This window comes from Dermacentor albipictus, chromosome 1 (assembly GCF_038994185.2).
Source record: "Dermacentor albipictus isolate Rhodes 1998 colony chromosome 1, USDA_Dalb.pri_finalv2, whole genome shotgun sequence".
Lineage (NCBI taxonomy): Eukaryota > Metazoa > Arthropoda > Arachnida > Ixodida > Ixodidae > Dermacentor > Dermacentor albipictus.
In genome coordinates this window covers 12,560,693-12,588,345 of record NC_091821.1, presented here as the reverse complement: position 1 = coordinate 12,588,345, position 27,653 = coordinate 12,560,693, and the positions used below count along the sequence as shown (strand labels likewise).

Genomic DNA, 27,653 nt, shown 5'->3' with positions numbered 1-27,653 from the left:
TTCCTTCACACGATTGAATTAAAATGTGAATATAGGAAGCAAGGCTGTTTATAAGTAGGAATGTGCGATGATTAGAAATTTTGAATAAGAATCGAATAGTCCCTGCTTTTTTTCGATTACCATTCGATTGGAGAACTCACTATTCGAAGTTCTCAAATAATCGTTTCTTTAGAATATATAAGGGTTAAAAAGACCTATTCGAGTTTCGAGGGACGCACAACGATGGATGTGAGGACTGTTCCGAATGATCTTGATGCAGTATGACTAGGGTTGTGGTGCAGGGACACCAGTTTCTAAGCGAACGTATGGGGCAGATAACTTCTGCGTAATAATTTCTAGTCACTCAATTGAATGGCTCACTTGTAGGCAGCCTGTATAGTAATTTGTTGCGATTTAATATTTAGCCTGTCTCACCATGTTTGCGACCCTTTAAACAATCATACTTCATTCATACAATCATATTGTATATCGCACTTCTCTCCTTCAGCAAAGGCAACACTGCCTGCACCTGGTGGCCGCTGTTTCCTTGCTTCATTCCTGTCATTGTCATGGTGCTCCATATAATTGAGAGCAGTTGTTTATCGTTTGCAAGCTTCTCAGTTTTCCGGATTTGTATTCGTGAACTGTTTTACGTGCATCTGCAAATGTATATAAGCCTGATTTCCTTCTTTTGTTTAACCAACCGGACTGCGCGGAACCTTTCATACTTCATGTCGCTTTAGAAATGAGAAAAAAAAATCGATATCCGATTTGATATTCGTTGCTTGTGGTTTTCTTTTTTTCTTTTTCGAATATTCGTATTTGATTCGACTCGGAAATTGCACTATTCAAACACCGCTATAAGTTCTGACGTAAAGGTGTCACTGCTAATGCGACTTGGCTATCAGAGAAAAGCTGGATGAAGCGGTAGTGCCTTACGCATTAATGTGTATAGAAGCCTGTGCATTAGTGGATTTACGATTGTAGGCGGCCTTCACAGTGGTAGCTTGGAGGCGGCGAACTTGTGTACAGCAAGAAGATGCAATAACAACCACGCACACGAAAAGCATAAAACGCTGTGTGCAGGCGGCCGATTGTTGTATGATATGTACAAAGTTGTGTACACATGCGGGCAAGCATCCGACGAAGACGCCCAGTCGTCCATCTTCGCACCACTGCTCGGATCTGAGGAAAGGGAAAAAAAGACGACGAAAGACTCTGGTACAAAATTCTAATGCTATACTGCACATATATGTCCAAAAGCGCAAAATGATACTGCGTTCAGGAGTTGACAGCCAGCATCTGTATCGTCAGCTTTACTTTGTCTCGTATTTTGCTCTGTCATTGCAATGTTGAGTTCGTGAGCTTTTTTTGCACATCCATTGTGCGGGACGTGGCTGAAATATCTATTAGTACAGCAGAAAAAAAATATTATCTATGACTCTGAGCGCGGTTGAGGAGTGAGACGCAGATAACTGCTTCATGACCTTAGCGCTTATGAAATGACACAGGAATGAAAAGACGGTGCGAGCGCTGCGCGAACCACGCGCAAGTGCGGAGCAAGCATGCATGTAGGATGCCTTGAATATTTGCATTTCTGTATGCACCGCACAAGGAGCCATACTTTTGCCAGACACACTGTCAGAAAAGTGTGTTCGAAAACAACTCCCTCGAGGTACGCTATAGAAATGTTGCAAGTGTGTTTTGTTATCCTTCATACCTTACCGAAAACATTTGCTAAAACGTATGATTCGATTTTTTTTTTACCTGAGTGATTATCTTTCGTTGCACACCTGGGAGTCGTGTACCGCCCATGCGTGAGATACTTTTTCGACCCTATATAGCGTGTGCTCTGTCGGCCTCTGTACGACAGTCGGTGTACCAACCTGAGAAAACTCGCAATTTGTCAGTTGAAACTGGGGCTGACTCCCATTTGCCTATGCCACCTACGCGTATACTCTTTCTGGGCGCGGCCCCTTCCTTCATGCTAGTTGTATATACTATAACATGCTTCGATGATGGAGGGAATCAAATTTAGCGCGAAGCGAGTGATCACAGCGCAAAGACACGGGTGACGAAAGCCTCGACTCTGTGCTTGCGTCGGGATCGTTCACTATGGGTTAAATACCATGTATTCCATCGCTGCACCAACAATTCGAGCTCGAGGTGCTTTGGCGATCTCATAGTGTGTGCAGGAGACAATAAAGACGCTGATGGCATTTACGTGTGCAGCCGCCTGCTCAGTCGAGGAGCTTGATGAGAAGCAGGATGAGCTTGAGCCGGCCGTGCGGTGCATACTGGCCGTCGACGTTGAATTCGGTGGCCTGGTTCGCCAGCGCCGGCACGCTGGGGAAGACGCATTCGAAGGCTTCCAGCTCTTGCCGCGCCTCTTCCTGGTCCCGCGGGAATGCCACTGCGATGGTGTTGGTTGTCGAGCCGAAATTCTCGCTCAGGCTGCGCATGAACGGCATCAGCCGGCTGCTCGGCATTGTGTTGAAGATCGCCGCCGACGTCACCTGTAGAACACCCCCCGAGAAGTCAATTCGTTTCAGCTCAGGAAATAAACTATGTGCAGAGCGCGGCAGATGCACGCACGACCCTCGAGTTCAAAACGCAATTTGACCACGTTTGCCGTGGCTCAATGCAGCGCTGTAGGCTGCGAGGTACGACGCCGCCGTTTAGCCAAGGGCTGCAGATTAATTTTGGCCGTCTGAGACTTTTTCTGTTAACGCGCACTCCATTCTAAGTGAACAAGCGCTGTTGCATTTCGCTGCCGTCAGAATGCGGTGCCCTCGTGCTCGGCAGCTGAACGCGAAAGTAGCCACCGCGCCGGGTCAACCATGTTTCTGTTCAAAACATCAATAGTTTATGCATAGTCTATATAGTGAGCGAGCGCCTTTGCTTGACGCTGCAGTGTCCTTTTTGCATACTTTGTCCCATAATTGATTTACATGGCAGCGCCAACATCGCGCAAATCGTAAAAGTAAGCGACGCGTAAAGAAACCTTCGGTGCATGTTCGATGCATGGTCCAGGCGGACACGATTTCATATACGCAGTGACACTCGAACATTTGTGTGCAATCTGCGCGGCCCACGGCATACTTTTGAGACGTAATATATATGTTGATTACCTACCGCGTAATTCAGAGTGGTCTAACCGTCTATTCCAGTGTGTAGTATCGCAGGTAGCCATAATTGCTCCATGGAGCAATATGTGCTTCGAGCTTACACCTGTCGAGGCAAAACACGTTAACTGTTTTAATCGCCTTCGCACTGCGCGCGCTGCCTACATCCAGTATCCAAGCACTGTGCACAGATTTAGTAGACGCTCATCTTCATTTTATGCAGGTTGGTATGTTGTTTCATGATATACAAACGGTACAAAGTAGTGTGTTTAGATGCCATCTAGCCGTTATTTGGCACATGATGCGTGTTGCCATGACTCAGTGCTTCGGAGCCTTGTGAAGCAGAAAGGTCATGCACGACAAGCACCTCGCAAAATGAATATCCAGCTCTTATTGACTGGCCACTTGTTAATGCACTTGGCACTTAAATGGGCTCGTATGCCATACAGAGGAGGTCAAATGGCACAATACGCACGCTTATGCAAAACATTCGCTATAACATAGCAGGTCCAGAGCAAATACGCAGAACGCAACGACAAACTTTGCGAGCTACTTTCGCACTAAAGAACGCAGTGGCAGGCTATCTTTTGAAGTTAGCTTTGACGGCCTGTCGTGGTTTCCATAGCTACATCGTGACAACACTGCGGCGCAGAGGGCGCCCGCCTCGATGCAGATACTGCCATGCTACTTGATCTTCGTCGGGAGCACACATACAAAAAAAAAGTAGATATCGCACACTCACACTACGGGAATTAAGCGATTCCCATAGTACGTCATATCATCAGGTCGTGTCCGCTCCACCCGCCGCGATCTGATGACGTCAACGTTTGCGCTAACCAAGCGGCGCGCGTTACTACCTCTCTTCCAGCCTTCATCCACTCGGCGCCACTCCTCACCCTCTCCTGACCATCCGCACCATCCTCTCCACAGCCCGATCGCCACAACCGACCACATCTAATCCCTTTCAGACGCCACAAAGCTACAAAGCATCGCAGTAACTATAGCGAAGCAGTTAAGTAACCTACGCAGTAATGCAGTCCAACCTTAGCATGTAATACGGCGCCAGAGAACACGAATGGCAAATAGGGAGACATCAAGACGATCACAAGGCTTCTTGTGATAGTCTAGATGTCTCCCCATTTATATTTCGTGCTCTGTGGCACCATGTGTAAGCCATGGCGCTCTCACGTAGACCGGCACGTATACACGAGTGACACGTGGTGCTACCATTCCAGAGCATGCGCAGAGTTTTGTGTCTTTCTTTTTTTCGCCTTAATGCTTTCTTCAGGTGATAGTCGGCGTTCGTGTCGTGAACTTCTCTTGTGTCCGTGTCTACACGCCTTACCCCTTTTTTGCATTATGAATCGGCTTTTACATAGGCTCACCTACATTTAAAGACAAAGAATTAGCGATATCTTGTCGCAGCTTTTTATAGATACGTTGCCTGCCTTGACACTGCTAGGCCATGGTGAAAAGTGTCAGCGCTTTCGCGTATGAGTAATTTGGTTTCTGTATATGATATGAAACCGTAGTATTTAATGACGTTGCAGTATCCATCCAGAGGTAAATGAGGACGTATAGTTAGCCTGCCTGAGGCCTATATTCTTAAAGTTAGTAGGGGAGAGGTGAATGAAGCCGGCGATGGAGAATAGTAAAACACGGACGGAGGATCGGTGGCGTAAAAATAGGGAACACGCAATGAAAAAAAAAAGAACATTTTAGAGGAATGATATACCTTTTTTTTAGAGTCGATGGTTTGTTTGCTCAAACCATGGATTTTGGGCTCAAGAATAAATTCAGCAGAAAAGTAGAAAATCTGAGCTATAGGTGGTAATAACCATCACTATTTCAAAGGCCCACAACACGCTCATGACGCAGCAACTGCCTCGAATTTTTTTACAGTAATTTCATCAGACCACAGCTACACTAATACGATCAGTCGCAACTTGGGAAGGTATATACAACAGACAAAACAGCACACTCCTCTTTTACTTCGTAAACAGCTGTCGCCAAGTGGGAACGTGTGGCCGTATTCACAACATAATGAAATACGTTGAGAAAGTTTGCTCCGTTACACATACAATGTCGATGCCACTTAGACCCATATTGGTCGGCACCTTGCGCGTCATTCCGCGGGCACAAACAGCTTCTGGTACACGCGTCTCCGTGTGATTGCAAAGTCCGGGTGGTCCTCGCTACCAATAGCGGGGCGAACGAATCTGGTGGAAACCGCGCACGCGCTCGAAAGCGCCTCCACACGTGACAACTCACCTGCACGTTCCTGTGTGTGGCCTCCTCGGTGAAGCAGGAGGTGGACGAGTCCGCCTCCAGGCTGGCCTCGGTAACGTGCAGGGCTTGAAACATAAGCACTCCCGGCAGCACGTTGTGGAACACGGCGCCATTGCTGTCACCGCTAGGCGGGAGAAGGGGCCGAGGCCAGGTGAGCGGCGCCGTCACCGGTGGGGACCCTTCGTCGGGGGCCGGCGCGGGCAACGCCGGTGCGGCTGGCTCCTCGTCGGGATGAAGTTGCGGCTCATTGCTCTGGTTGGACGGGCTGGGCGAAGATGGCGTGCTCTATACATAGCGCGCACGAACAAACTCTGCCGGCCTTTCCATTAATGTTATTTCATATTGTCCGGCTAATCAATTGCCGATCCCTTGCTTGTTCCGTTAGTTGTGCTGCTTTCGACCTTAATACAGTGTCCCAACTAGCCCAACGGCAAACTCTCTTGAAAATCAACTAATTATCGTACATCCGATAACTATACATGTACGAGCTACGAGGAGGGGCGTGGTATAGAGCCGTGTGTTAATTTCGACACACGTGGTTGTAAAATGTGCATCGAAGTGACAGTGCTCCGGGGGGGGGGGGGGGGGGCAGCGTTCTTGCGCTTCCCTTCCACGAGAATGCGGCAGCCGAGGCTGCGAGTCGGAACCGCGACCACGTGCTCAGCAGTGCGAATTGATGGTGGGTGAGAGTGCGCAACGATTCTCGATCGTTATCAACTGCTAACTTCTCAACAGCTAGGCCGGTGCAATGTAAGGGTTCCTTTCCTTTCACTAACATTCATGGCCGGCCGACCTTGGTGATAGCGTTGGCGGAATCTCGCTAGGACCAATGACGAAAAGCGAAAAGGAATAGCGTTGACATAGAATCGTTACATTTACTGGTCCTGTTATGTGTAATGCGGCTTGTGCAGGGTTCCTTGGGTGGCTGTTCCTTGAGTGAGCGAGTCGCAGAAGCATTATTTCACGCAGAAATAATGGAGACATTCAAAGCGTTTTTGAGAAACCTGCGCGGGGCCCGTTCTTGACGCCACAAAGAGCAACGGGGCGTGTCGCATCCGCGCCGACTCATCCGCCGTATTTTTCGCCCTGGCTGAAACATTCGCTTTTTTTTTTCTACAGGCTGCGTCTTTGCAAGAATTCGCCGGCGTTGTTCAACGAGTGCGCACGGCACAAACAGCCACAGGCCTTGAGCCACAGCTGTCGGGAAACTGTGCTTTCTCGATCAATGCCCACGCGGACGACGCCTAGAATATTACTGCAGTGATTCCAGCAACAAGATCGAGTGTCTCGCAGGCGCACAATTACAGAAACGAACAACAATTCATATCAGAGCCCCTTAACACTCGCTTGCACCGTAACTAGAGCACTTCTTTAGCAGGTGGTCTACGACGCCAAAAATCAATGTTTCATTTTTTCTCTCACTGGTGGCTTCTCGCTCAAATATAGTCTTGTCCCATATAGGCTTTTCCGGATGATCGGACTAAATGAGGGCTGGTTTTCTGGCGCGAGGAAAACTATGGCCATCTTATGCCAAAAGTAAGGCATAAATTTAAGCCCATACCTCATACATGTCAAATATGAACTGCAACTGGTACAACTGTCAAATTGAAGCGCAACATTGCAGCCGGCCGCAGTGGCCGCATTCCAGTGGGGGCGGAATACAAAAAACGCTTTTTCTCTATGCTTTCCCTGACTCCATTGTCTGTTGGCTTCAAATGAATGTGGCTGGCAAAATTCGGGGCCCCTCGGGTCCCTTTCTGCTCGCTCAGTGCTTTGGGCATGCGCGACAAAGAAACTCGTGAGGGGGGTCCAAATTTAAATCGGGAGCGCCTACACCACACGACATCTCTCATAGCCCCTGTAGGACGTCAAATCTCATCAGTTTCATTAGGACGGAAATTGGGGCGTGTCGGTTTGGTATTTTTAGGTAAAAGGTGCGAAAACGACAACACACACAGAGCGCCACTTCCAACAAAATTTATTCCGTAAAAAAGAAAGAAAAAAAAAGGGGGGGGGGAAGAAGACAGACACGGTGCTGTCACAGCGCGTTACTGCGCTGCCGGCAATTTCAGCATCGTAACTGCTCTGACCGGGACCACAGAAGCCCCGCAACGACGAACCGCCCGTGGCGGCATAAATGGACTCACTCACCCGGGGCTGTCCGGCGGCTTCTCTTCACAGGACTCGTCGTACGTCGCCGGCGCGGGCAGAATCGTGTCGGCGTGGAAAAGGAACTCGCCGAAGATGCCTTCGTGCGTGCCGTCGTCGGATTCGTCGGCGGGTCGGACGAGTTCCAGTTTGAAGTAGATAATCACCGAGTCGGGAGGAAGCAGTCTGCGCAGGCACTGCGTCACTGCGAGGAAAGCCGAAGACGATAGAAAGGGGCGCGTCTTTCTCTGTGGAGATGTGCTCGTATTGCGCAGTGACCTTACAACGGAAACATTTACTATTGGGGGGAGGGGGGCACATTTTGACGTTTTTGTGGCCTTCAGAATAGAATTTTCGTAAATGACGATCTTCGGTCCATGTGCCGAGGGAAAAGAAAGGAACAAAAAAGTGTGAGGTTTGGGAGGGGAAGGGCACTGCTCCGTAGCTGGGGGGGGGGGGGGGGGTGATAATCGCAAATACCATAGCTATAGTCCTTGAGTTGGATCATTCAGAGAGGCGGGCATTACTTGCACGTGAAATTGAAACGCATATTAATCTAATTAAAAATAACTAATTAACTGCTTATTAATTACTTTACAACACACATTGCAATTTACGAATTGCAGCCCGTGAGTTTGCAAGGCGTATGCACTTGAAATGAATTTCCAGAATGACACCAGTTTGGAAGTATGCGCCATAAAACTCACCGTGAAAATGCACTGTTGTCCTCTTTACTTTTTTAAACAAACGTGCTTTTATGCAACGAAGGTCAAAAGTAACTGGAACGTCCATGTGTTTCGTCCCACACAATGGAAAATAATATCTCGCAACTGGTGTCATAATGGAGATTCATTCTAAGTGGATACGTCTTGCAAGCTCACTGGCTACGATTCGTAAATTGCAGTACGTGCCATAAAGTAATAACCCTAAAAGGTAATTCGTGAATTTTTGTTAATTAAAATATGTGTTTTGATTTCTTGTGCTAGTAATGCCTGCCTCTTCGAATGATCCAGCTCAAGGACAACAATTGTGCTATCAGCCACAGGCGATTTTTTCAAGATTCTGGAAAACTTAAAAATGGTCACCCCGTATATAAGTTGTAGTACAATAATAAAAAAAATGCGCGCGTTATAGAGGTTATCCTCATGAGAGGTATAGCCTTATGGCAGGCAGTATACTTCGACGTGGTACGCGTTAAATGTACACGCCTGCGGACCTATAGTACATTGATTCCTCTCGTATTATTAAAGAATGGGAACGATAGGAGAACAAAAGTATACACGAAACTACTTTCACCGGAAGGACAAGTCAACTGCTGCTTCATACCCCTTTTTTCCCACGTCTTCTTTCGCGCCGCTTGATCAGTTTCGTATGTGCAGTATTACATGCGACTGGCAGATAGTGCTTCGACGGGTATATCTGGATAGACACGGTATGCAATATCGGATGTTCTTGGTTTCAATAACCGAAAAATCATATATCGAGCATATATATGGTTCCTCAATATTCAGAATCCAATCCCACTTCTATCGTTCAGATAGTACCTAGCTGCCGAACAAACCTTTGCGTTGAGACCCTGTCGCAAGGTCTCATGAAAGCTCGACGTTTCCAACGAGCGACGTGCTCTTCTGGTAGCAAATAAGTCCAGTGTGTGTTGTTACTAACGGCCTGCAAGGGTACCGACCTACTAAATTTTCCCAGCCAGCCACAGATGCGGGGGTGGCGATATTCGGAGAACTAGACCTTGAACGCGCCCGGCCTGCTGCGTCGACTCGCTTTCTGAGAACGACAATACGCCGCATCACCAAGCGAGCGGCGCCGGGATGTCCAGACGCAGTCGGCGGACCAAGTGTTGTTAGTAGATTAGCCGTCACCGTCACGGTTTGTTTGAAGCGGTGGAACTCCTGGAATAAAGTGTTTTGCGGCGCCGTCTCACAGGTCTTCGAAGCCGTCAGTCAACGGACAGACGCAGCGGCCACTGTCTGCGAAGTCAACACTAGGATGAAGAGGCGCCTGGTCGGGGCAAGACCCGTATCTGCGAAAACCCTCTCACCTTTGTGTGGTCATTGAAACCTGTGCGGAAGTGAGTGTGTACACCCTCCCCCTCATAGGCGGCTCGGCTACGAATACTTTGGACGCTCCGAATTGGTCGACGGTTGAACGGCCGTTTTCCCTCACCTAGGGATCTAGGGATGACAAAGTGTTTATAAGCAGCCATGGCGCCGCTGCTGAGTGTGCATTCTCTCTCAGTCATGCTAGACTGATGAACTGTAACATTCTCATGTAGATAGCGTAAATAAATCCTATATTTCTCGTTCTCGATGAGACCAAGTCTCATTTTGTGGTTGTTCTGTTTAGAACTGTAGGGAAGCTAGATTGTTGATTGTTAGCTAGGTTGTGTTTACCTAGGTATGTGTAGCGAGCATGATCAAGGCTGTAAAGCAGCAATCATGGAGTTAAGGACACTACTGGGAGACGAATTGTTGATTGTTGGTGAGGAACTGGGCCTAGAGGTACGCAAGGAAATGCTAAAATCGGAATTATTGCAGCTGATTTCTGAACAGGCCAGTGATGAGGACATTGAAATTGGATTAGAACTTCTTAGGAAAAGAAAGAAACGGGACAGAGAGGAACGTGAGCTAAGAAAAATGCAAATTGACCTTGAAAGAAAACGTTTGGAGTTGACTCAAGGAAGTAAAGGGCCTCTGGAACGATAAAGTGAGGCAGAGTGATACCGCATGGACAGGCTGTTAAAGCCATTTGAGGTCGGGAACAACATGGGCTTATTCCTAGGAAATTTTGAAAGGACTTGGGAGAAGATTAACTTCGGTCCGAGTACTTGGGCACAGCGGTTGCTGTCTATTTGCCGTGTGAGGCTGCGGAAGTAATCGCCAGACTCAGTGCACAAGATGCATATGATTATGCAAAGGTTAAGGTTAGTCTTTTGAAGAAGTACCGCCTTTCAGCCGAAGCTTTTCGGCAAAGGTTTAGAAGCACAGGCAAGAAGGATAGCGAGGTATATTCGAGTTTGAATATAGCTTAAAGGCCAACTTAGTCGAGTGGTTGAAAAGCGCGGAAGCGTACGAGAGCAGAGACATCATTGTTGAATGCATCTGCCTAGAGCAGCTTTACAAGAGCACCCCACAATCTGTGAAGGTGTGGGTGCAAGACAGAGCAAACGTAAACACTGTGGAAAGGGCGGCTGAATTAGCCGAAGAGTACACAACGCGTAGTAAGCTGAACGCCGAGGATGTATATTGGGACGGTCGAAATGGACCACGGAAACAATTTCAGTTCAAAAAGGTTCGCAGACTAGACGACCGGAGTCTGTAGACGTGGAGGAAAAGACTTCAGAAAAGAGCGAAGAGAAATCAAACTAGGAAACCGTACAAAAAGAGCAGAAAAGAAAGTTCGAATCTTTTAGACCGATGCGCTGCTATAAGTGCCACAAACTCGGGCATATCGCTGTAAACTGCGGGAAGCCTAGCGTAGTTTTCTCCTACGTGGATGAAAAAGACGAGAATATGGAACGTTTAAGCCCATATTTTCTCGACCTGCAAGTTAATGGCAAACCATGCCGGGTGCTGGGAGACAGTGCCGCCACTATGGACATTGTCCATCCGTCTTACGTGACGGGAGAAGTAGCATGGATCGAACAGGTTGTAGAAGAACACAGCTTGTGTCTGCTCATGCCGAAAGTCAAACTAAGTGGGCCGTTTGGGGAGCTAGTGACCGAGGCTGCAGTTTCCAAACTTTTGTCGCTGCAGTGCCCTTAGATTTTTTCCAATCACTGGGAAAGGGCGTAGTACAGGCGTTGACGCGAGGCCAAGCTCGTAAAATCGCGGTAAGAGGTAACTATAGTAACCGAATCCGAGCTAGGCTCGAGGGACGAAAAAACGGCTGAGGAAAGCCTGCCAGCTGACCCGCTCAATGAAAGCGTATCACTAGGGTGTCAAAGTTCACGCCTGCAGGAAGAGCCAACTGACGCACTCGCAAGCGAGACAGGGTCGTTACTGTCACCGTCCTCAAAGAACTTTGATGACATCTTACCTGTGGACAGAGAGTCACTGGCAGCCGAGAAAAAGAATGATGACAGCTTTGCCAAATTGCATCACACAGCTAAAGAAGGCATTGCTAGGCGCAACGTGACGATACAAGAGAGAGGAGGGTTGTTGTATCGGCACTACAGAGACCGAAAGGGAAAGATTCTAGATCAGTTAGGCGTGCCTACTAAGTACAAGGAGGACTTTTTGAGTCTCTGTCATGGAAATGGGTGGTCTGGCCACCTAGGCATAAACAAATCGAAGGAAAGATTGCTTATGGAATACTACTGGCCTGGCTGTTTCAAAGACGTAGAAAACTTTGTAAGATCATGCGACGCGTGCCAGCTCTCGGGTAAACCAGGAGAAACCTGGAAAACTACACTAAAAGTAGTGCCCTTAATATCAGAACATTTTAGACGACTTCTGATAGACACATTAGGGCCTCTACCAAAGACAAAGTCGGGTTACCAGTACTTGTTTACCATGCTGTGTCCGGGTACAAAGTTTCCAGAAGCATTCCCTCTGAAAGTGCTCAGTTTCACCGAATTAGTAGACGCGCTTTTGACAGTATTCGCACGAGTTGGGTTTCCAGCCGAAATTCAGGCGGATCAAGGGTCAGTATTCACCAGCGCACTGACTCCCACATTCTTACAAAAGTGCTGGGTAAAGTTGATACACAGTTCCGTCTATCACCATCAGTCAAATAGTACAAGGAGGACTAGGAGAATTGTTTTCCGGCCACTTTGTTTGCTTTACGAACGGTTCCTGATTAGGCTACAGGGTTCTCACCAGCAGAACTAGTGTATGGGAGGAACCTCCGTTCTCCACTGAGAATGTTAAGAGATATGTGGGAGGAAAGAGGAGAGAGTCCAACAGTGGTAGAATACGTGCTAAATCTGCTGTAACGGCTAAGTGCAACCCATGGCAAGAACTAGTCGAAAAGAACATGGGAGCAGCTCAAAAGAACGCCAAGTTCTATTACGACAAGAATGTGAGTCTTGGAATGTTTAACGCCGGAGACCAGGTAATGATCCTGAAACCTTCAAGAAAGAACCAGCTTGAAGTTCACTGGGACGGACCTGTTAAAGTGTTGCCCAAACTTTCAGATACTAACTACGCTCTGAAATTGCCCGGTCGCAGGAAGGAGGTGAGGATATACCACTGCAATTTGATGAAGCCGTACGTGGAGCGGAGAGGAGTTGTGAACTGTACCATCAAGGTGCAGGACGACACTAGTACCGAGTTTAATGAGTATAAGGCGACCTCCAACTCTGAAATCAGCTTGGAAGAAGTGGTAAAACAGTCGGTAAGCTCGCACGCTCTCAGACCCGAGCAGCTAGATGATGAGCTAAGAGGGCTGTTAGGGGAATATCTCGATAGATTCAGCGATCGGCCAGGTAGAACCGAACTAATAACGCATGAAGTAGAGCTGACATCAACGAACCCATAAGATCAAAGCCCTACAGAGTGTCTCCACGATAGAGAGAAATTATGGAGGCAGAGATACAGCGCATGCTAGAGTTGGGAGTTATTCAGCCCGCTGAGAGTGACTACACATCACCGCTAATACTTGTAGAAACCCCTAATAAGGACACTCGTCCGTGTGTTGACTACAGGAGGTTAAATGCCATCACTAGGGATCATCTGTACCCGATACCCAACATTGAGGAACGAATCGAAAGAGTTAGCGCTGCTAAATACATTTCAACTATAGATCTCGTGCAGGGATATTGGCAAGTTCCCCTTTAAGAAAGTGCCAGCCACTATGCCGCGTTCATCCCACCTGTAAGCACTTTTCGCCCTCTCGCCCTCAGCTTCGGGCTGTAGAACGCGCCGTTTAGCTTCTCTAAGTTAAGGGATGTTGTCCTAAAAGACTTGCAGGAGTTCACCTTGCCATATCTTGATGATGTAGCAATTTTTTTTCGGACAGCTGGAAACAGTAGCCGTGAGAACACTTCGAACAAGTGTTCTCATGGTTGAGGAAAGCATGCTTAACGATGAAAGCGGAAAAGTGTAGGTTTGGTTGTTCGCAGGTTACTTATCTGGGCCATGTTGTCGGCCAGGGCACGAGACGGCCGGCCGAGCTGAAGATAGCTACGATTGGAGATTTTTCACAGCCGCGCACGAAAACAGACATTCGTTCCTTTTTGGGACTTGTGGGGTACTATCAGCGGTACATTCCTAATTACTCGCAAACAGCAAGTGCTTTAAGAGACGCCCTCCGAAAGGAAGCGACGAATAGCGTGCACTGGGATAAGGACAAAGAGGACGCTTTCCAAGGTTTGAAAACGCAATTGGTTTCTCGTCCTGTGCTTCGAGCGCCAGACTACACAAAGGAACTCATAGTTCAGTGCGACGCAAGCGACAGAGGTATGGGCGTGGTACTTAGTCAGGTCGGCGGCGATAATGAGGAACATCCTATCCCCTATGCCAGCGGTAAACTAACTGTGAGAGAGGAAGCCTACAACGCTTCAGAGAAGGAATGTGCTTGTTTAGTTTGGGCAACCCAGAAGTTGTTGTGTTACTTGTACGGAGTGAGGTTCATCATCGAGACCGACCACTGTCCTCTGACGTGGCTTAATCAAATGTCACACAAAAACGGCCGCTTGCTCCGATGGAGCCTCACTCTCCAAGAATACAACTTCTCCGTTAGATATAAGAAGGGAAAGTTGCATAGAAATGCGGATGGTTTGAGCCGGCTAATTTTAATTCTGCGTTTAGGAATCCAGCCTAAATTTTGGTGTTGTTATTGTTAATTTTCTTAAGTCAAGAAGATGCCCTTTCATTTAGCAGGACTCCATCCATGATTTCTCAATTTGTCACCACGAAATTTCTTCAAATATTTGGCATAGCGAAATGCAGCATTTGTTATTCCTGCACTTATGTTTTCTTTGAAGCCTGGCAGGTCTAAAGTGAGATCCAAGATACGGCATTGTGTTGTCGGGTTCGCTTTGCAGTTGCCTGTCATTGTTGGATGTTTTGGGGCGGTGTCATTATTTCACAGCTGGTCGCGGCAAGCCAAGTCTGGTGGAATGGCTGGTGGCATCCCCCCCCCTTGCCACCAGCCATTCTCTTCCTGCCCAGCGGTTATCAGCACTGGCCAGTCGAGATTTTCCGGGCTATGGAGGAGCTGTTACGATCGGCCTGCAGGGGTACTGACCTGCAAAGCTTTCTCAGCCCGTTGCAGTTGTTTCGATCGACCTGCGGGAGTGCCTCCTACGGAGAAGCGACCTTCTAACCCTTCCCGGCCCGCTGCGACAAGTTTTGGGAAGCCAACAATGCGCCTCCTCGGACAGCTTAAGAGCGCCAGCGAGGCTAGCCACGTTCTGCGGACTGAGTATTGTTAGTTGCTTCGCCGTCGCCTACATGGTCTACTTGGAGCAAGATAACTCCTGGAAAAGGGTATTTGGCGGCACTTTCTCACGGGCCCCAGAAATCTTCACAGTCAAATGGCAGACGCGGCGGCTAACTGCAGGGTCAGCTCTGGAATCAAGAGGCGCCTGTTTGGGTCAAGCGTATCAACCCCTGTCTACTAGGACACGCTCATCTCGTTGTGTTCAGTGAAACCAAAGTGCGGAAGTGAATGTGTGAACCCTTCCCCTCAAAGACGGGTCGACTACGATGACTTTGGACGCTCCCTTTGGACGAAGGTTGAACGGCAGTTTTCCCTCACCTAGGGATCTAGAGAGGACAGAGGGTTTTTAAGCAGCCGCTTTGGGCTGTTCCGGTGTGCTTCACTTATCAGTCTTGCTAGACTGATGAAATGTATCTCCTGTCTTCGTGCAAATATTGTACATATATAAAACCCGTATTCCTCGTTCTCGATTAGAACAAGTCCCTCCCTTCAACAATATCCTTAGCGTGGATGAGTTGGACGACGGCATGGGCCAGCTACCGCATATTTCATGCCCGACCTCAACTTACAGCGCAGCTTCGAAAGCCATATCTGCTCCAGAGCTAAAATGAGCAGTGCGGAGTACGCAAACAGGAGGAAAACAAACACGGTGCGCTTTCCCGATTCCTCGTCTCTGGCATTGTTCTCATTTTCATTATGCAAAAAAGATGTGAGGCGTGCAGACAGGACACAATAGTAGAGAAGTGGACAACACGAACGCTTGACCGGTGTTAGCGTTGTCCACTTCTCTACTCTTGTGTCCTGTATGCACGCCTCACATCTTTTTTTGCATCATGAATCCTTACCAACTGGCTCAGCTTTCTGTCGTTTTAAACGTTCTCAATTCCTGCCATGAATTACACACTCCCCGAAGCTTCGACCCGTGGTCCAGAAAGAAAATATTCAGAAAGAAAATATACCGGTGTTGCAAAGGTGATTTCGACCGCATCAAACTCGACTGGGACCATGCAAACTCTTCGATCGCGATTGGTTCATTTGCACGAGCTCGCGGAAGGGAGGCAGTCGCGATCGAAGAATTTGATCCCGATCGGGCTTGATCATGGTCGAAATTGCCTATGTGAGACCGGCATAAGACTAGTGAAGAAAAATAATTTTCCTGGAACAAAGGCGAGCCGCGCAGCAGCGCTTGCTCGTTCACATGGCCTCCAGCATTGCATGGGTGCGCGAGAAGATAAGACGACGGCGCGCTCCAAGTGGCACTTGGACTTGGACTTGGCACTTGGACTTGGACTTAACACTTGGAGGATCAAGGTAAAATATTAGGAATACCGGTCCCTTTCCTTCCTCCATGCACCAAGCCATCATCCTTCTCCTCACCATTGCATGCTTGCGCTCTCGCAAATCACTTGACCGCCGACATACGACGCGCAGGCTGCTCATTTTCCTCTACTTTCCCTTCATTCGGGACATCACGGCGACGGTGGAAAGGCGCCTGGAGTGTCGGTATAATTGCTATCATAACCTTATTGTTTTCAAGGGTTACTTATAGTTTTTGCCGAAATACAGGGTATATATGACAAGCTATGCATGAAAAGACTTGTTTCCAAACCAGTTAAGTCTACTAAAGCATTTAGCTTTAAGCTAACACTAGACCATCCCATGCAGTTCTCCGTCCCTTCGTTTTACACAGTGGTGTTGAGAGGAAGCTTTAGCTCGGGCCCAACTCCGACGCGGCCTATGCAAACACATATAAAACGCAAAAATGTTTTTATGAGATAACCCCTGAACCGATTTTGATGAAATTTGTTGCATTTGAAAGAGAAAGTTAAATTCTAGTGACTGTCGGGAGCGGAATTTTGATTTAGGGCTTGAATTTTCTTAAAACGATTTTCAAATATTTGACCGTTTGAAAAGAATAGAAGCACGAAGTTTACAAATTCATAGATATGCATAAAGAACTGATATCGTGGTTCTGCAAACGGCATTCATTAGATCATTCAAAGCGGACAAATTCAATATGTCATTTTACATCTTACGTGAATTTGTTACGTTGGTTACAACGGTTTTGCAAAAGTTGTATTTCCCTATGATTAAATTTTTTTATATTAATGCGTAACATATCAATTTTGTCCGCTTTGGATGTACTACTAGATGCAATTCACAGAATTGTATTATCATTTTTAGTGGTTGAGTTACAGAGTTGGAAACTTGATAGTTTCGTTTTTTTGAAAATTTTCGATTTTCGCCAATTTTTAATAAAAAATTCACGACCTAACTCAAAAATTCGAAACCAACAGTCACTAGATCTTAAGGTTTTCTTTTAAATGCAACAAACCTCGTCAAATTTGGTGCAGTGGTTGCCGAAAAAAACGAATTCTCCTTTTACATGTATTTAGATAGGAGCACTCGAGCTAAAGCTTCCTCTTAAGGGAATTTCGAGCAGAAGCCATACGGCCGTTAACATTTCTCACTGCCTCCTTACGCCGTAATCACTGTCAAAGGCAAAGACGCCGAAGGGCTCTTGAAATTGCTGTTTCGCGGCTGGTTGTTATTTCGCGCAAAATTCATGTTGCGAAGCTGTGGAACAACTATTGCACGGAAACTTAAGGTGTCCTGTGAATCATGCTCTTTCTTTAGCGATCAGCCGCATCATTCGGATAAGGCAAACTCGTCAAATGCGTGCCAAGTAATTGTCAAATTAACTTTTTTTTTGCGGAAATAATCGCACTTTCTTGCAAAATTATGGCAGTTACCTGACATAGACGTACCTCGTTGGTCCTCGATGAGGTTGGCGTGGTAAGAGAGAAAGATGAGTGTAGGTCGCATTCCGGCCATGCGCGCGATGTTTCGGAAGCGCGAAAACTTGGAGCAGAAGATGTCAACACACACGTGAACGTTGCCCAGCACAGATTCCGGGAGGGACTGCTCCGCTTCCTGCGCATGCGTGGTAGACGCGCGTTGCTCTGCTGTTCGCAACGAAGAGCAGTCGCTCGCAGAAGCAGATCATATTGCTATAAAAGGCCATTGCGCAACGCTGGCTTTAGGCCATGTGGCGAGGTCTTTCCCATGCTGTTTTCTTTATTTTCCTTTCTTTTTAGCAGCACCACATTTTAAAAATTGCCTGTGGCAGATAGCACAATTCTAGCTCTTGATCTAGATTGCTAGATGAGCTGGTCATTACTTCTGCGAGAAATCAAAATACCGAATTGAATAATTAACATAACTATGCTAACTTCTTAATTACCTACTTTGCGGCACATATCTAAACCTAAAAATTGTAGCTAGTGAGCATGCAAGGCATCTCAACTTAGAACGAATTCTCGGGACTACGCCAGTTTCGAGATACTAATTTTCAAAGTGCCCGACCATATGCATTGGCGTTCCAGTTACTTTTGTGCTTCAATGCTTAAAACTGCGTTTTCGTTTTAAAAAAGTAAGTAGAACGACAGTGCATTTTTACAGCAAATTTGACGGTACACATCTCGAAACCGGTGCCATCCACAGTATTCGTGCTAAGTCGATATATTGTCACGTGGTCGTGACGTCAAAGAACACAGTAGCAGTACTGTGAAAAGCAAAACTAGCTTTTATTGGGCGAACCTGTGCCCACAAAACAGGCTACACTTAAAGCAGAACGAGAGCGGCGAACAGTCGGCGATCGTCGTAAATCTGATCAGCGGGTAAAGCGCGTCGGCTTTTATACAGCAGTCGTCGAATGTTCCAGACTAATCGTTCGGGCCCGCGTGCCTTCCACAATGTTCTACACCATTCGCGTCACGCGATGAAATTAGATAACACAAGGTTCGGCGACAACAGACAGCCGGGTAGAAGCATCGATAACTTTCCAGAAACTTCGGATACATGCAGGCGCATGCCGCGCTGTGCGATTACATTTCTTAAGCGGCGAAACGTGGTCGCCCGATAAAGATAAGTACACGTGTCAATACCCCCCTCTTAAAAAGCATCGACCCGATGCTGCAAACAAACGAAAGCAATAAACAAAAACACTTGTAGCACAGAAAAAAATAATAAGTTCGTCAGCGTCCGTAAAAGGGTTTAAGGCGCACCACGTGGACCACTTCAGATCGTGCGCGGCGCCACTGTGAATGCGAAATGCCGTCTGGCACGACCTCATAGTCCAGTGCGCCAATACGTCGGATGACCTTGTAGGGTCCGAAATAGCGTCGCAGTAGTTTCTCACTCAGTCCTCGTCGGCGTATCGGGGTCCATACCCAAACACGGTCGCCGGGCTGGTACTCGACGAAGCGTCGTCGGAGGTTGTAGTGTCGGCTGTCGGTCCTCTGCTGGTTCTTGATCCGCAGGCGGGCGAGCTGTCGGGCTTCTTCGGCGCGCTGGAGATAGCTAGCGACGTCAACATTCTCCTCGTCAGTGACGTGCGGCAGCATGGCGTCGAGCGTCGTCGTCGGGTTCCTGCCGTAGACCAGCTTGAACGGCGTGATCTGCGTTGTTTCTTGCACCGCCGTGTTGTAAGCGAATGTTACGTACGGCAGCACGGCATCCCAGGTCTTGTGTTCGACGTCGACGTACATCGCTAGCATGTCGGCGAGGGTCTTGTTCAGCCGCTCCGTAAGACCATTCGTCTGCGGATGGTAGGCCGTTGTCCTCCTGTGCCTTGTCTGACTGTATTTCAGAATGGCTTGGGTGAGCTCAGCTGTAAAGGCCGTTCCTCTGTCGGTGATGAGGACTTCTGGGGCGCCATGTCGCAGCAGGATGTTTTCGACAAAGAATTTCGCCACTTCGGCTGCGCTACCTTTCGGCAGTGCTTTTGTTTCAGCGAAGCGGGTGAGGTAGTCCGTCGCCACGACGATCCACTTATTTCCGGTTATTGACGTCGGAAAGGGTCCCAGCAAGTCCATCCCGATCTGCTGGAATGGTCGGCAAGGAGGCTCGATTGGCTGTAGTAATCCGGCTGGCCTCGTCGGCGGTGTCTTGCGTCGCTGACAGTCTCGGCATGTTCTGACATAACGGGCGACGTCGGCGGTCAGGCGCGGCCAATAATACTTTTCTTGTATCCTCGATAGTGTCCGGGAAAATCCGAGGTGTCCAGCGGTCGGATCGTCGTGTAGGGCGTGCAATACTTCTGGACGAAGTCCTGACGGGACAACAAGAAGGTAATTGGCGCGGACTGGTGAGAAGTTCTTCTTCACGAGTAGATTGTTTTGAAGCGTGAAGGAAGATAATCCGCGCTTAAATGCCCTGGGGACAACGTCGGTGTGCCCTTCCAAATATTCGACGAGGCCTTTTAGCTCCGGGTCTGCCCGTTGCTGTTCGGCGAAGTCTTCCGCGCTTATCATTCCAAGGAAGCGTCGCCATTCTCGTCATCTTGCGGCGGCGGGTCAATGGGTGCGCGTGATAGACAATCGGCATCGGAGTGTTTTCGTCCGGACTTGTAGGTTACAGTGATGTCGTATTATTGTAGTCTGAGGCTCCACCGTGCCAGTCGCCCTGAAGGATCCTTTATATTCGCTAGCCAACACAACGCGTGATGGTCACTGACGACTTTGAATGGCCTGCTATAAAGATAAGGGCGAAATTTTGCTGTAGCCCAAACGATGGCGAGGCATTCCTTTTCGGTCGTAAAATAGTTGCCTTCCGCTTTTGACAGCGACCGGCTAGCGTAAGCTATCACCTGTTCGACTCCGTTTCTCCTCTGGACTAGAACGGCACCGAGGCCCTGGCTACTGGCGTCAGTATGGATTTCTGTATCGGCGTACTCATCGAAGTGCGCAAGCACCGGCGGCGACTGCATGCGTCGTTTGAGTTCTTCAAATGCGTCGGCCTGCGGCGTTTCCCACTTGAACTCAACATCACATTTAGTTAGACGTGTCAACGGCTCGTCAATGCGTGAAAAGTCCTTGACAAAGCGCCTATAGTAGGCACACATGCCAAGGAATCTACGCACTGCCTTCTTGTCGATGGGTTGCGGGAACTGTGCGATGGCAGCTGTCTTTTGCGGGTCTGGGCGGACACCAGATTTGCTGATAACATGGCCTAGGAACAGAAGCTCATCGTAAGCAAAGCGGCACTTTTCCGGCTTCGGAGTGAGCCCTGATGACTTGATGGCCTCTAGTACTGTCGCAAGCCGCCTCAGGTGATCGTCGAAATTTCCGGCGAATACAACGACGTCATCCAAGCAAACGAGACATGTCTGCCACTTCAATCCTGCTAAAACCGTGTCCATCACGCGCTGGAACGTTGCAGGCGCCGAGCACAATCCGAATGGCATAACCTTGAACTCGTAGAGGCCGTCTGGGGTGATGAAGGCCGTCTTTTCGCGATCTCTTTCGTCGACTTCTATTTGCCAATAGCCAGACTTGAGGTCCATTGACGAGAAGTATTTAGCGTTGCAGAGCCGATCCAATGCGTCGTCTATCCGTGGGAGGGGGTATACGTCCTTCTTCGTGATCTTGTTCAGACGACGATAATCGACGCAGAAACGTAGGGTTCCGTCCTTTTTCTTCACCAGGACAACAGGGGATGCCCACGGGCTTTTCGACGGCTGGATGATGTCGTCGCGCAGCATTTCGTCGACTTGTTCTCTTATAGCTTCGCGTTCTCGCGGCGAAACTCGGTAAGGGCTCTGGCGGAGTGGTCGAGCGCAGTCTTCGGTTATTATGCGATGCTTGGCGACTGGTGTTTGTCGAATCCTCGATGACGTCGAAAAGCAGCCTTTGTATCGTTGGAGCAGACTTCTGAGCTGCTGTTGCTTAATAACGGGGAGACTTGGATTAATGTCGTAGTCTGGTTCGGGAACCATGGTCGTCGGGGTAGATGCGGCGGAATCCGAGAGGACAAACGCATTACTGGTTTCCAGAATTTCCTCGATGTACGCGATCTTCGTGCCCTTGTTGATGTGCTTGAACTCTCGGCTGAAGTTTGTCAGCAACACTTCAGTTTTCCCTCCATGCAGTCGAGCGATCCCTCTTGCGACGCAAATTTCACGGTCTAGCAGTAGACGTTGCTCGCCTTCGATGACGCCTTCTACGTCAGCGGGTGTTTCGGTGCCGACCGAAATAACAATGCTCGAGCGAGGCGGGATGCTCACTTGATCTTCGAGAACATTGAAGGCGTGGTGACTACGAAAGCTCTCCGGCGGTATCGCTTGATCTTCCGACAGCGTTATCGATTTCGACTTCAGGTTTATGATTGCGCCGTGTTTGTTCAGGAAGTCCATGCCGAGAATGACGTCTCGTGAACACTGTTCGAGGATAACGAAGGTGGCAGGGTAAGTCCGGTCATGAACGGTTATTCTTGCCGTGCAGATTCCAGTCGGCGTAATGAGATGTCCTCCAGCGGTCCGAATTATGCAGTCTTAACGCAGTCTTAACCTTCTTCAACTGGGCGGCGATGTGTCCACTCATTACAGAGTAATCGGCCCCTGTATCGACTAAGGCAGTGACTGCGTGGCCGTCGAGAAGTACGTCGAGGTCGGTGGTTCTTTGTCTGGCGTTGCAGTTGTGTCTTGGCGTCGGATCACGGCTGCGCCGCGTTGAACTGAAGCTGGAACGTCGCGTCATCAAGCCGTCTTTCGTCGGTGTAGTCTTGGCTTCGCGACTTCGTCGGGATGGCGGCGTGTTTTCATTAGGTCGTCGAGATGGTTTCTTCGTCGTCTTCGTCGGCGGCGGACGTACTAGCTACAGTTCGTAGATTAAATATGTGCCGTAAAATAATTATTTAGAACTCTAATCAGTGCAATTACGTTAAATTTTAAATTATGCATTATGATTTCTCGTAAAACTAATGGTCGCCTCATCGAATAATTTAGAACAATGCTTAGAATTGTGCTATCTGCCATAGGGAATTTTTAAAATTTTGTGAAGCTAAAAGAACATCCTATATTTCAGGGTTGCGTTGTTCGGATGCATGGCCCCGTCACACACGCGCTTTCTATTGAGCTCGAGTCGATAGAGATCGACCCTAATGCAGATTGGGCGCTGCCATACGTCATTCTCAAACACGCTTCACTTCGTACCTTCTGTGTAGTCATTAGTTATGCGCTGTGCTTCGATCGCGCTCGAAAAGTTAAGAAGGCAGGCGCACTAACATAAAAAAGGCAAATTGTATGCTCTTTTCGCCATCGAAACCTTATAGACGAGAAGCCAAAATTGCCACGTTTTGGAGGAAAAACAGATAACTATTTGCAAATAATACAAATAATATACATGCAAGGAGCGTTAGACGTCAATACAATGTTTCTTGTCATAAACGCCGTTTCGCCTTTCCACTTGCGGATAGCCGCTCAACCGGCTTTTGTTTTCTTACTTGAAAATCTATCTCTTCGTTTGATTTCTCTAATTTAAATTACATATTTTGTTATTTTTCCGATAAAGAAGCAATAATTTGCTTCAGCCCACATCGTTTTCCATATGCACATACGGTATACACTGCATTACTGCGTTTAAACGAAGAGAGGAATAAAACTTTCTGCTTAGTCACCGCTTCCGGCTACCAACTATACCACCATCATTACGCCCACTTGCAGCACGACGCCATGTGCCATCGATTCAGTTACGCTTGTATTATGTCAGCCGACACCGTTCTATGTTTGCAAATTTCCGATAATTTCATCGCTCCATCTAATTTAACTGCCAGTTCGCTACCTTTCGCACAAATTTAATTACTCTAGTAGACCACCGGTTATCCAATCCGCATTACATGACCTACATAAGTCCATTATTCTGCGCCTTAATTTCAACTAGGGTAAGCTGCACGCGCTTGCTATAGAATCCATTACTGTAGTTTTCCTATCTCCTACCGCTACGCCTGTAATTTCGCCTATCACGAGAATATACATGAATAGAATGAAGAAAGTAAAGGTTTGAATATCATGGCATCATATTCGCCAAGTATGAAGCTACGCGAAAGCTTCAGATGCGTCAGTTTCAGTGTTATTTCCGCCGCAAAGGACACGTCTTCGTTGACGTCCAGACGAGTCAGGTTGCCTCGCATGCTTAAGAATAAATCTGGGGTTTTACGTGTCAAAATTATGATGGATGGATGGATGTTATGAGCGTCCCCTTTGAAACGGGGTGGTGGGTTGCACCACCAAGCTCTTCCTATTATACTGCCTAATTAATGTCCCACCTAGGCCAAACAATAAAAAAAACACTATGAACTCCCACAACCCTGATCGAACTGTGCTTTTGTACGTCTCCGTTTTTTGTCGTTATATGACTATGATGCACGCCTCCTAGTGGCGCTTTTTTAAAACAGCACAAGGTTGTCCATTCGGCGCAAGAGCATGTGGTACCTACGTTTAGCTTATCTGAATGCCTTCGAAACGAGCAAAACACTACATGCTAGCGGTATCAACAGCTGATTTTACGAGAATGTGGGACACTCGTAAGAAACGCTCTCTGGTCCTTCTTGGTAGATGAACCATCAGCAGTGTGAAATACTATTTGCGGATACAACTATTGTGTGCTTTAGTAAGGAAAACAAGGTTTCCGACAAGTTGCTGCGTTCATGAAGCTCAACCATCTTTATTTATTGTCTGCGAAAGTTTCATATTTCTGCAAGCTTTATTGGTGCACTCTTCTGAAGGTGTTTGGAGGAGAGGAAGTAGTCTAAAAAACTTAAAACCAGCATCAATAATGACTGTTTCCAAAGAGTCAATACCTGTTCAGAAAGGCCAAGAAATAACGTCTCTGGGCCCCAATAAGGGGTTTCGGTATTTGAAGTCAGGCAATAAAAGTGATACAGAAGCTAGTAAGTAAAGCCTCAAAACTAAATACACAGTAAGAGAACTATCTCCCTAATCAAAAACCCTACGTCGTCTAAAAGCAGCGCGCTCCAGCTCCTTGTTCTTTTCTGGAAATTGTGCACCTCTTCAACCGCCGAGTAATCCTGAAATCTGTGCCATGGAGGGTTTCTGAGCGCAAGTGCAACTCCCACCATCTCGATAGAACGTGGGCATTCGGTTTAGGGTAGGCGTAGTCGTTAAGCAACTATCTGAAACAGGCTTACTTGAGCAGTCGTAGCTGCAGAGAACAGGACAGATCCTTTTCGTTCGTTTAACCCTATGTTTCCCTGTGCGCCTTTTTCGGTATTAACGCCGCGAAGAAAATAGTTTTATATATAGCTATATATCGACTCCTCTATCTTCCCTGTCCTTTTACTCCCCTAGCCCCGTTCACCCACTGTCGACTGCCGTTCAAGTGCCAGCAGCCTGCGCCAGGCAGTTACAGTGCAGTCCGCCGTAATTTCCTTTCCTTCCCTTTCCGTATACTCCCATAAACAGTCAATTACCGCTACGAATACAAACAGAAATGTCGGCACACAATGTGACTGCCTTTCTGGCTCTACCGATGAGCGCAGTGGGTCGAAATTAAATCGACTTACCGACACGCAGCAGACAGAGACGGATATGAGTTTTTTTCGCAGTAGCGACAGAGCGATCGACTGCCACAACCGGTTCACCTCGGCGCACGCGAACAGCTCGTCAGTGTCCAGGTACTCCAGCACGCTCTCCACCACGAAATCCTTGGTGGCGATGGGGCTAACGTCCATCGCGAGACGTCAAGATCGGGCTGCAGCCGGCCTTTCGCACCAAATAGTTGGTGAGCCTGCTAGGGGAGGCTTTGTCAGCCGTGCGCGCGTGCCGACTTCGTGATGATGACGATAATGACCCCACGTAGAATCTGTGGCACATACCCACTGTGAGGGATGCGTCTCGCTCTTCATCGACCCTATTGGTAAACACTCCAATTTTTCTCGCCCCACCCCCTTCCTTTTGCTTTTGTATTCTCTTCACTTTTCACCGCCCATTCTTGGTCAATCTTTCTGCCTCACAACAGTTCAGCGTTCGCCTTGAGCAAGACACTTTTTTTAGAGCGCAGTTCTTAGGCACCCGTTCCTGCGGCGACCATCGGCGTCGACTTCCTACCTCGTAACCGAGCGAAGGATCACAGAGAAAGATGAGAGCGAACGCGGAACGCAGCGGGGGATAAAAAAAAAAATAACGGCGAGAGCGAAGAGAGCGTGAGGAGGAAAGCGGAGGAGGAGGGTGTGGTGAAAGCGTGAAAAGAAAAGGGTAGTGCCGCCCACGCGGTGCTTTGCAGTGACAACGTCTACGAGATGGCGCCAGAGTAGCGCGCGTCTTCTGTATGGAAACAAAGCGTTGCATGGAAAGGGGGGGGGGGGGTGTAGCGGAAGTCTGTCTGCGGCTGCTACCCCACGCACTTCTTCTCGCGATCTTCCGATCAGCGAGGCAGTCACGCCACACTTCGCTCCCTTTGCAACGTGCCGCACGGGACAGATTGTCTGCGCCAGCCAATATATCGCGAAATTAAAATACCTATACAGCTGCGCTCAAAAAAAAAGAAGAAAAGGAGAGAGAGTGGTGGTGATAACTTTATTGCACACAGGGGAGTTGCGGACACGCAGGTCCTTGGGCCCCCGCACGGCCCCACTGCACTCAAACGTTCATGTCCCGGAGGCTCATGACGCTGGCAGCCCGGCCTGTGGCGATGGCTTGCTTGGCCGGGTCCTCGGAGCGCAATAGGGTCTCCCAAGCCTCCCAAGTAGTAAGGTGCTCCAGGCCCCGCGGAGGAGGATCCGCCGGGCAGAGGAAAAGGATGTGAGAGAAAGCAAATGATAAATGGAAGGCAGGGAGGTTAACCAGGACTGAGCCCGGTTGGCTACCCTAGCTGCGCTCAAATTTCGCATTAAGGAGTGTCGCAATCATCGGTGCATTTTTGTACGTTAGTTTTCCCTTCAGGATGAAAACATTACTTACGAAGCCCACTGCCACAGGATTTATTTCCCTTCTTCAGAAATCACATCATCATTGCGGGTATGTGCCGTTGCCTCTAGTGTTATGGCAGGTTGACAAAAAAAAAGAAAAGGGGGGATGGCGTAGAAGTAGGCGGAAATAAAGAAAGAAAACAATTTTCGCTTTTAAATTTTCCTCGTCCCCCATCCCCATCGTGTTGGAGCAGTGATGAGCAGTGAAAAACAGGCGCAGATGCGGGAGCGAAATGGTCATGTGGTTTTCCGTTGGTGGCCCCACTCGAGAGGTGAAAAAATTTGGAAGCAGTCCTGGCCTGAAGCTCTCGGGCCACGGTCTTGTCATTCGGTGCACTTCAGTTGAGTGCCAGCCAAGGGATCGTTCTATTTGCTTGCTCTCCGCACGTTCATTCGTGTGTTTATAAAATTGGGCTGCTTTGAGTGCAGATCGTCGTGCGCTTTCTCGTTTGGTGTTTGTACTATGAAATCATGTTTTACTCTAGTTGTGCGACCTAAAATTGGTTCTTTCTTTCCGTCATCTCTTTCTTTAAAGGTATTATCTCCTTCCGCGTGACCAGTCGCCCTCGTGGGTACGTGGCGCGTGTTGACGCCATAGCTCCCACACACTCCAGTCCAGCTGAAAAACGTAACATAGTCCGAAGTGGGCACTCAAGTGGGCGCAGCGGTGGCATAGAGCTAGAACACCCGCCTCGCGGGCAAGAGGTCCGTGGTTCGAATCCCGGTGCCGCGCAACATCCCACCGGATTGAAAAAAAAGAAAAAAATATCCGCGTGTTGATAAAATTCCATAAACAGGCCTGGAGTGTGGCCTGATCCCGGTGACCAGAACCGGTAACACACTCTCTCACCAGAGCAGGATTGGCCACCCTGGTGCAGTACTTGGCCACAACCTCCTATATGAATACAACAATCAAACCCCGGCCCTCAGTCCCCAGCAGCCGCTAAG

The 27,653-nt window shown here is 48.2% G+C and overlaps 1 protein-coding gene across 2 annotated transcripts; it reads right to left on the bottom strand.

The window, feature by feature from the left end:
* Positions 1-1,039: 1,039 nt before the first annotated feature.
* LOC139054656 (uncharacterized) lies at positions 1,040-25,575 on the bottom strand. Of its 2 annotated transcripts, none has more exons than XM_070532037.1 (6): positions 25,302-25,575; positions 17,693-17,873; positions 7,545-7,746; positions 5,376-5,658; positions 2,204-2,495; positions 1,040-1,164 (listed from the first exon to the last, which is right to left on the bottom strand). In XM_070532037.1, exons 1-5 carry the CDS (start codon positions 25,467-25,469, stop codon positions 2,220-2,222), a joined length of 1,110 nt encoding a protein of 369 aa, XP_070388138.1. In that variant the 5' UTR covers positions 25,470-25,575; the 3' UTR covers positions 1,040-1,164; positions 2,204-2,219. The 2 variants fall into 2 exon arrangements, with proteins under 2 accessions (XP_070388138.1, XP_070388139.1); XM_070532038.1 differs by having other exon boundaries at positions 17,708-17,873.
* Positions 25,576-27,653: the final 2,078 nt, after the last annotated feature.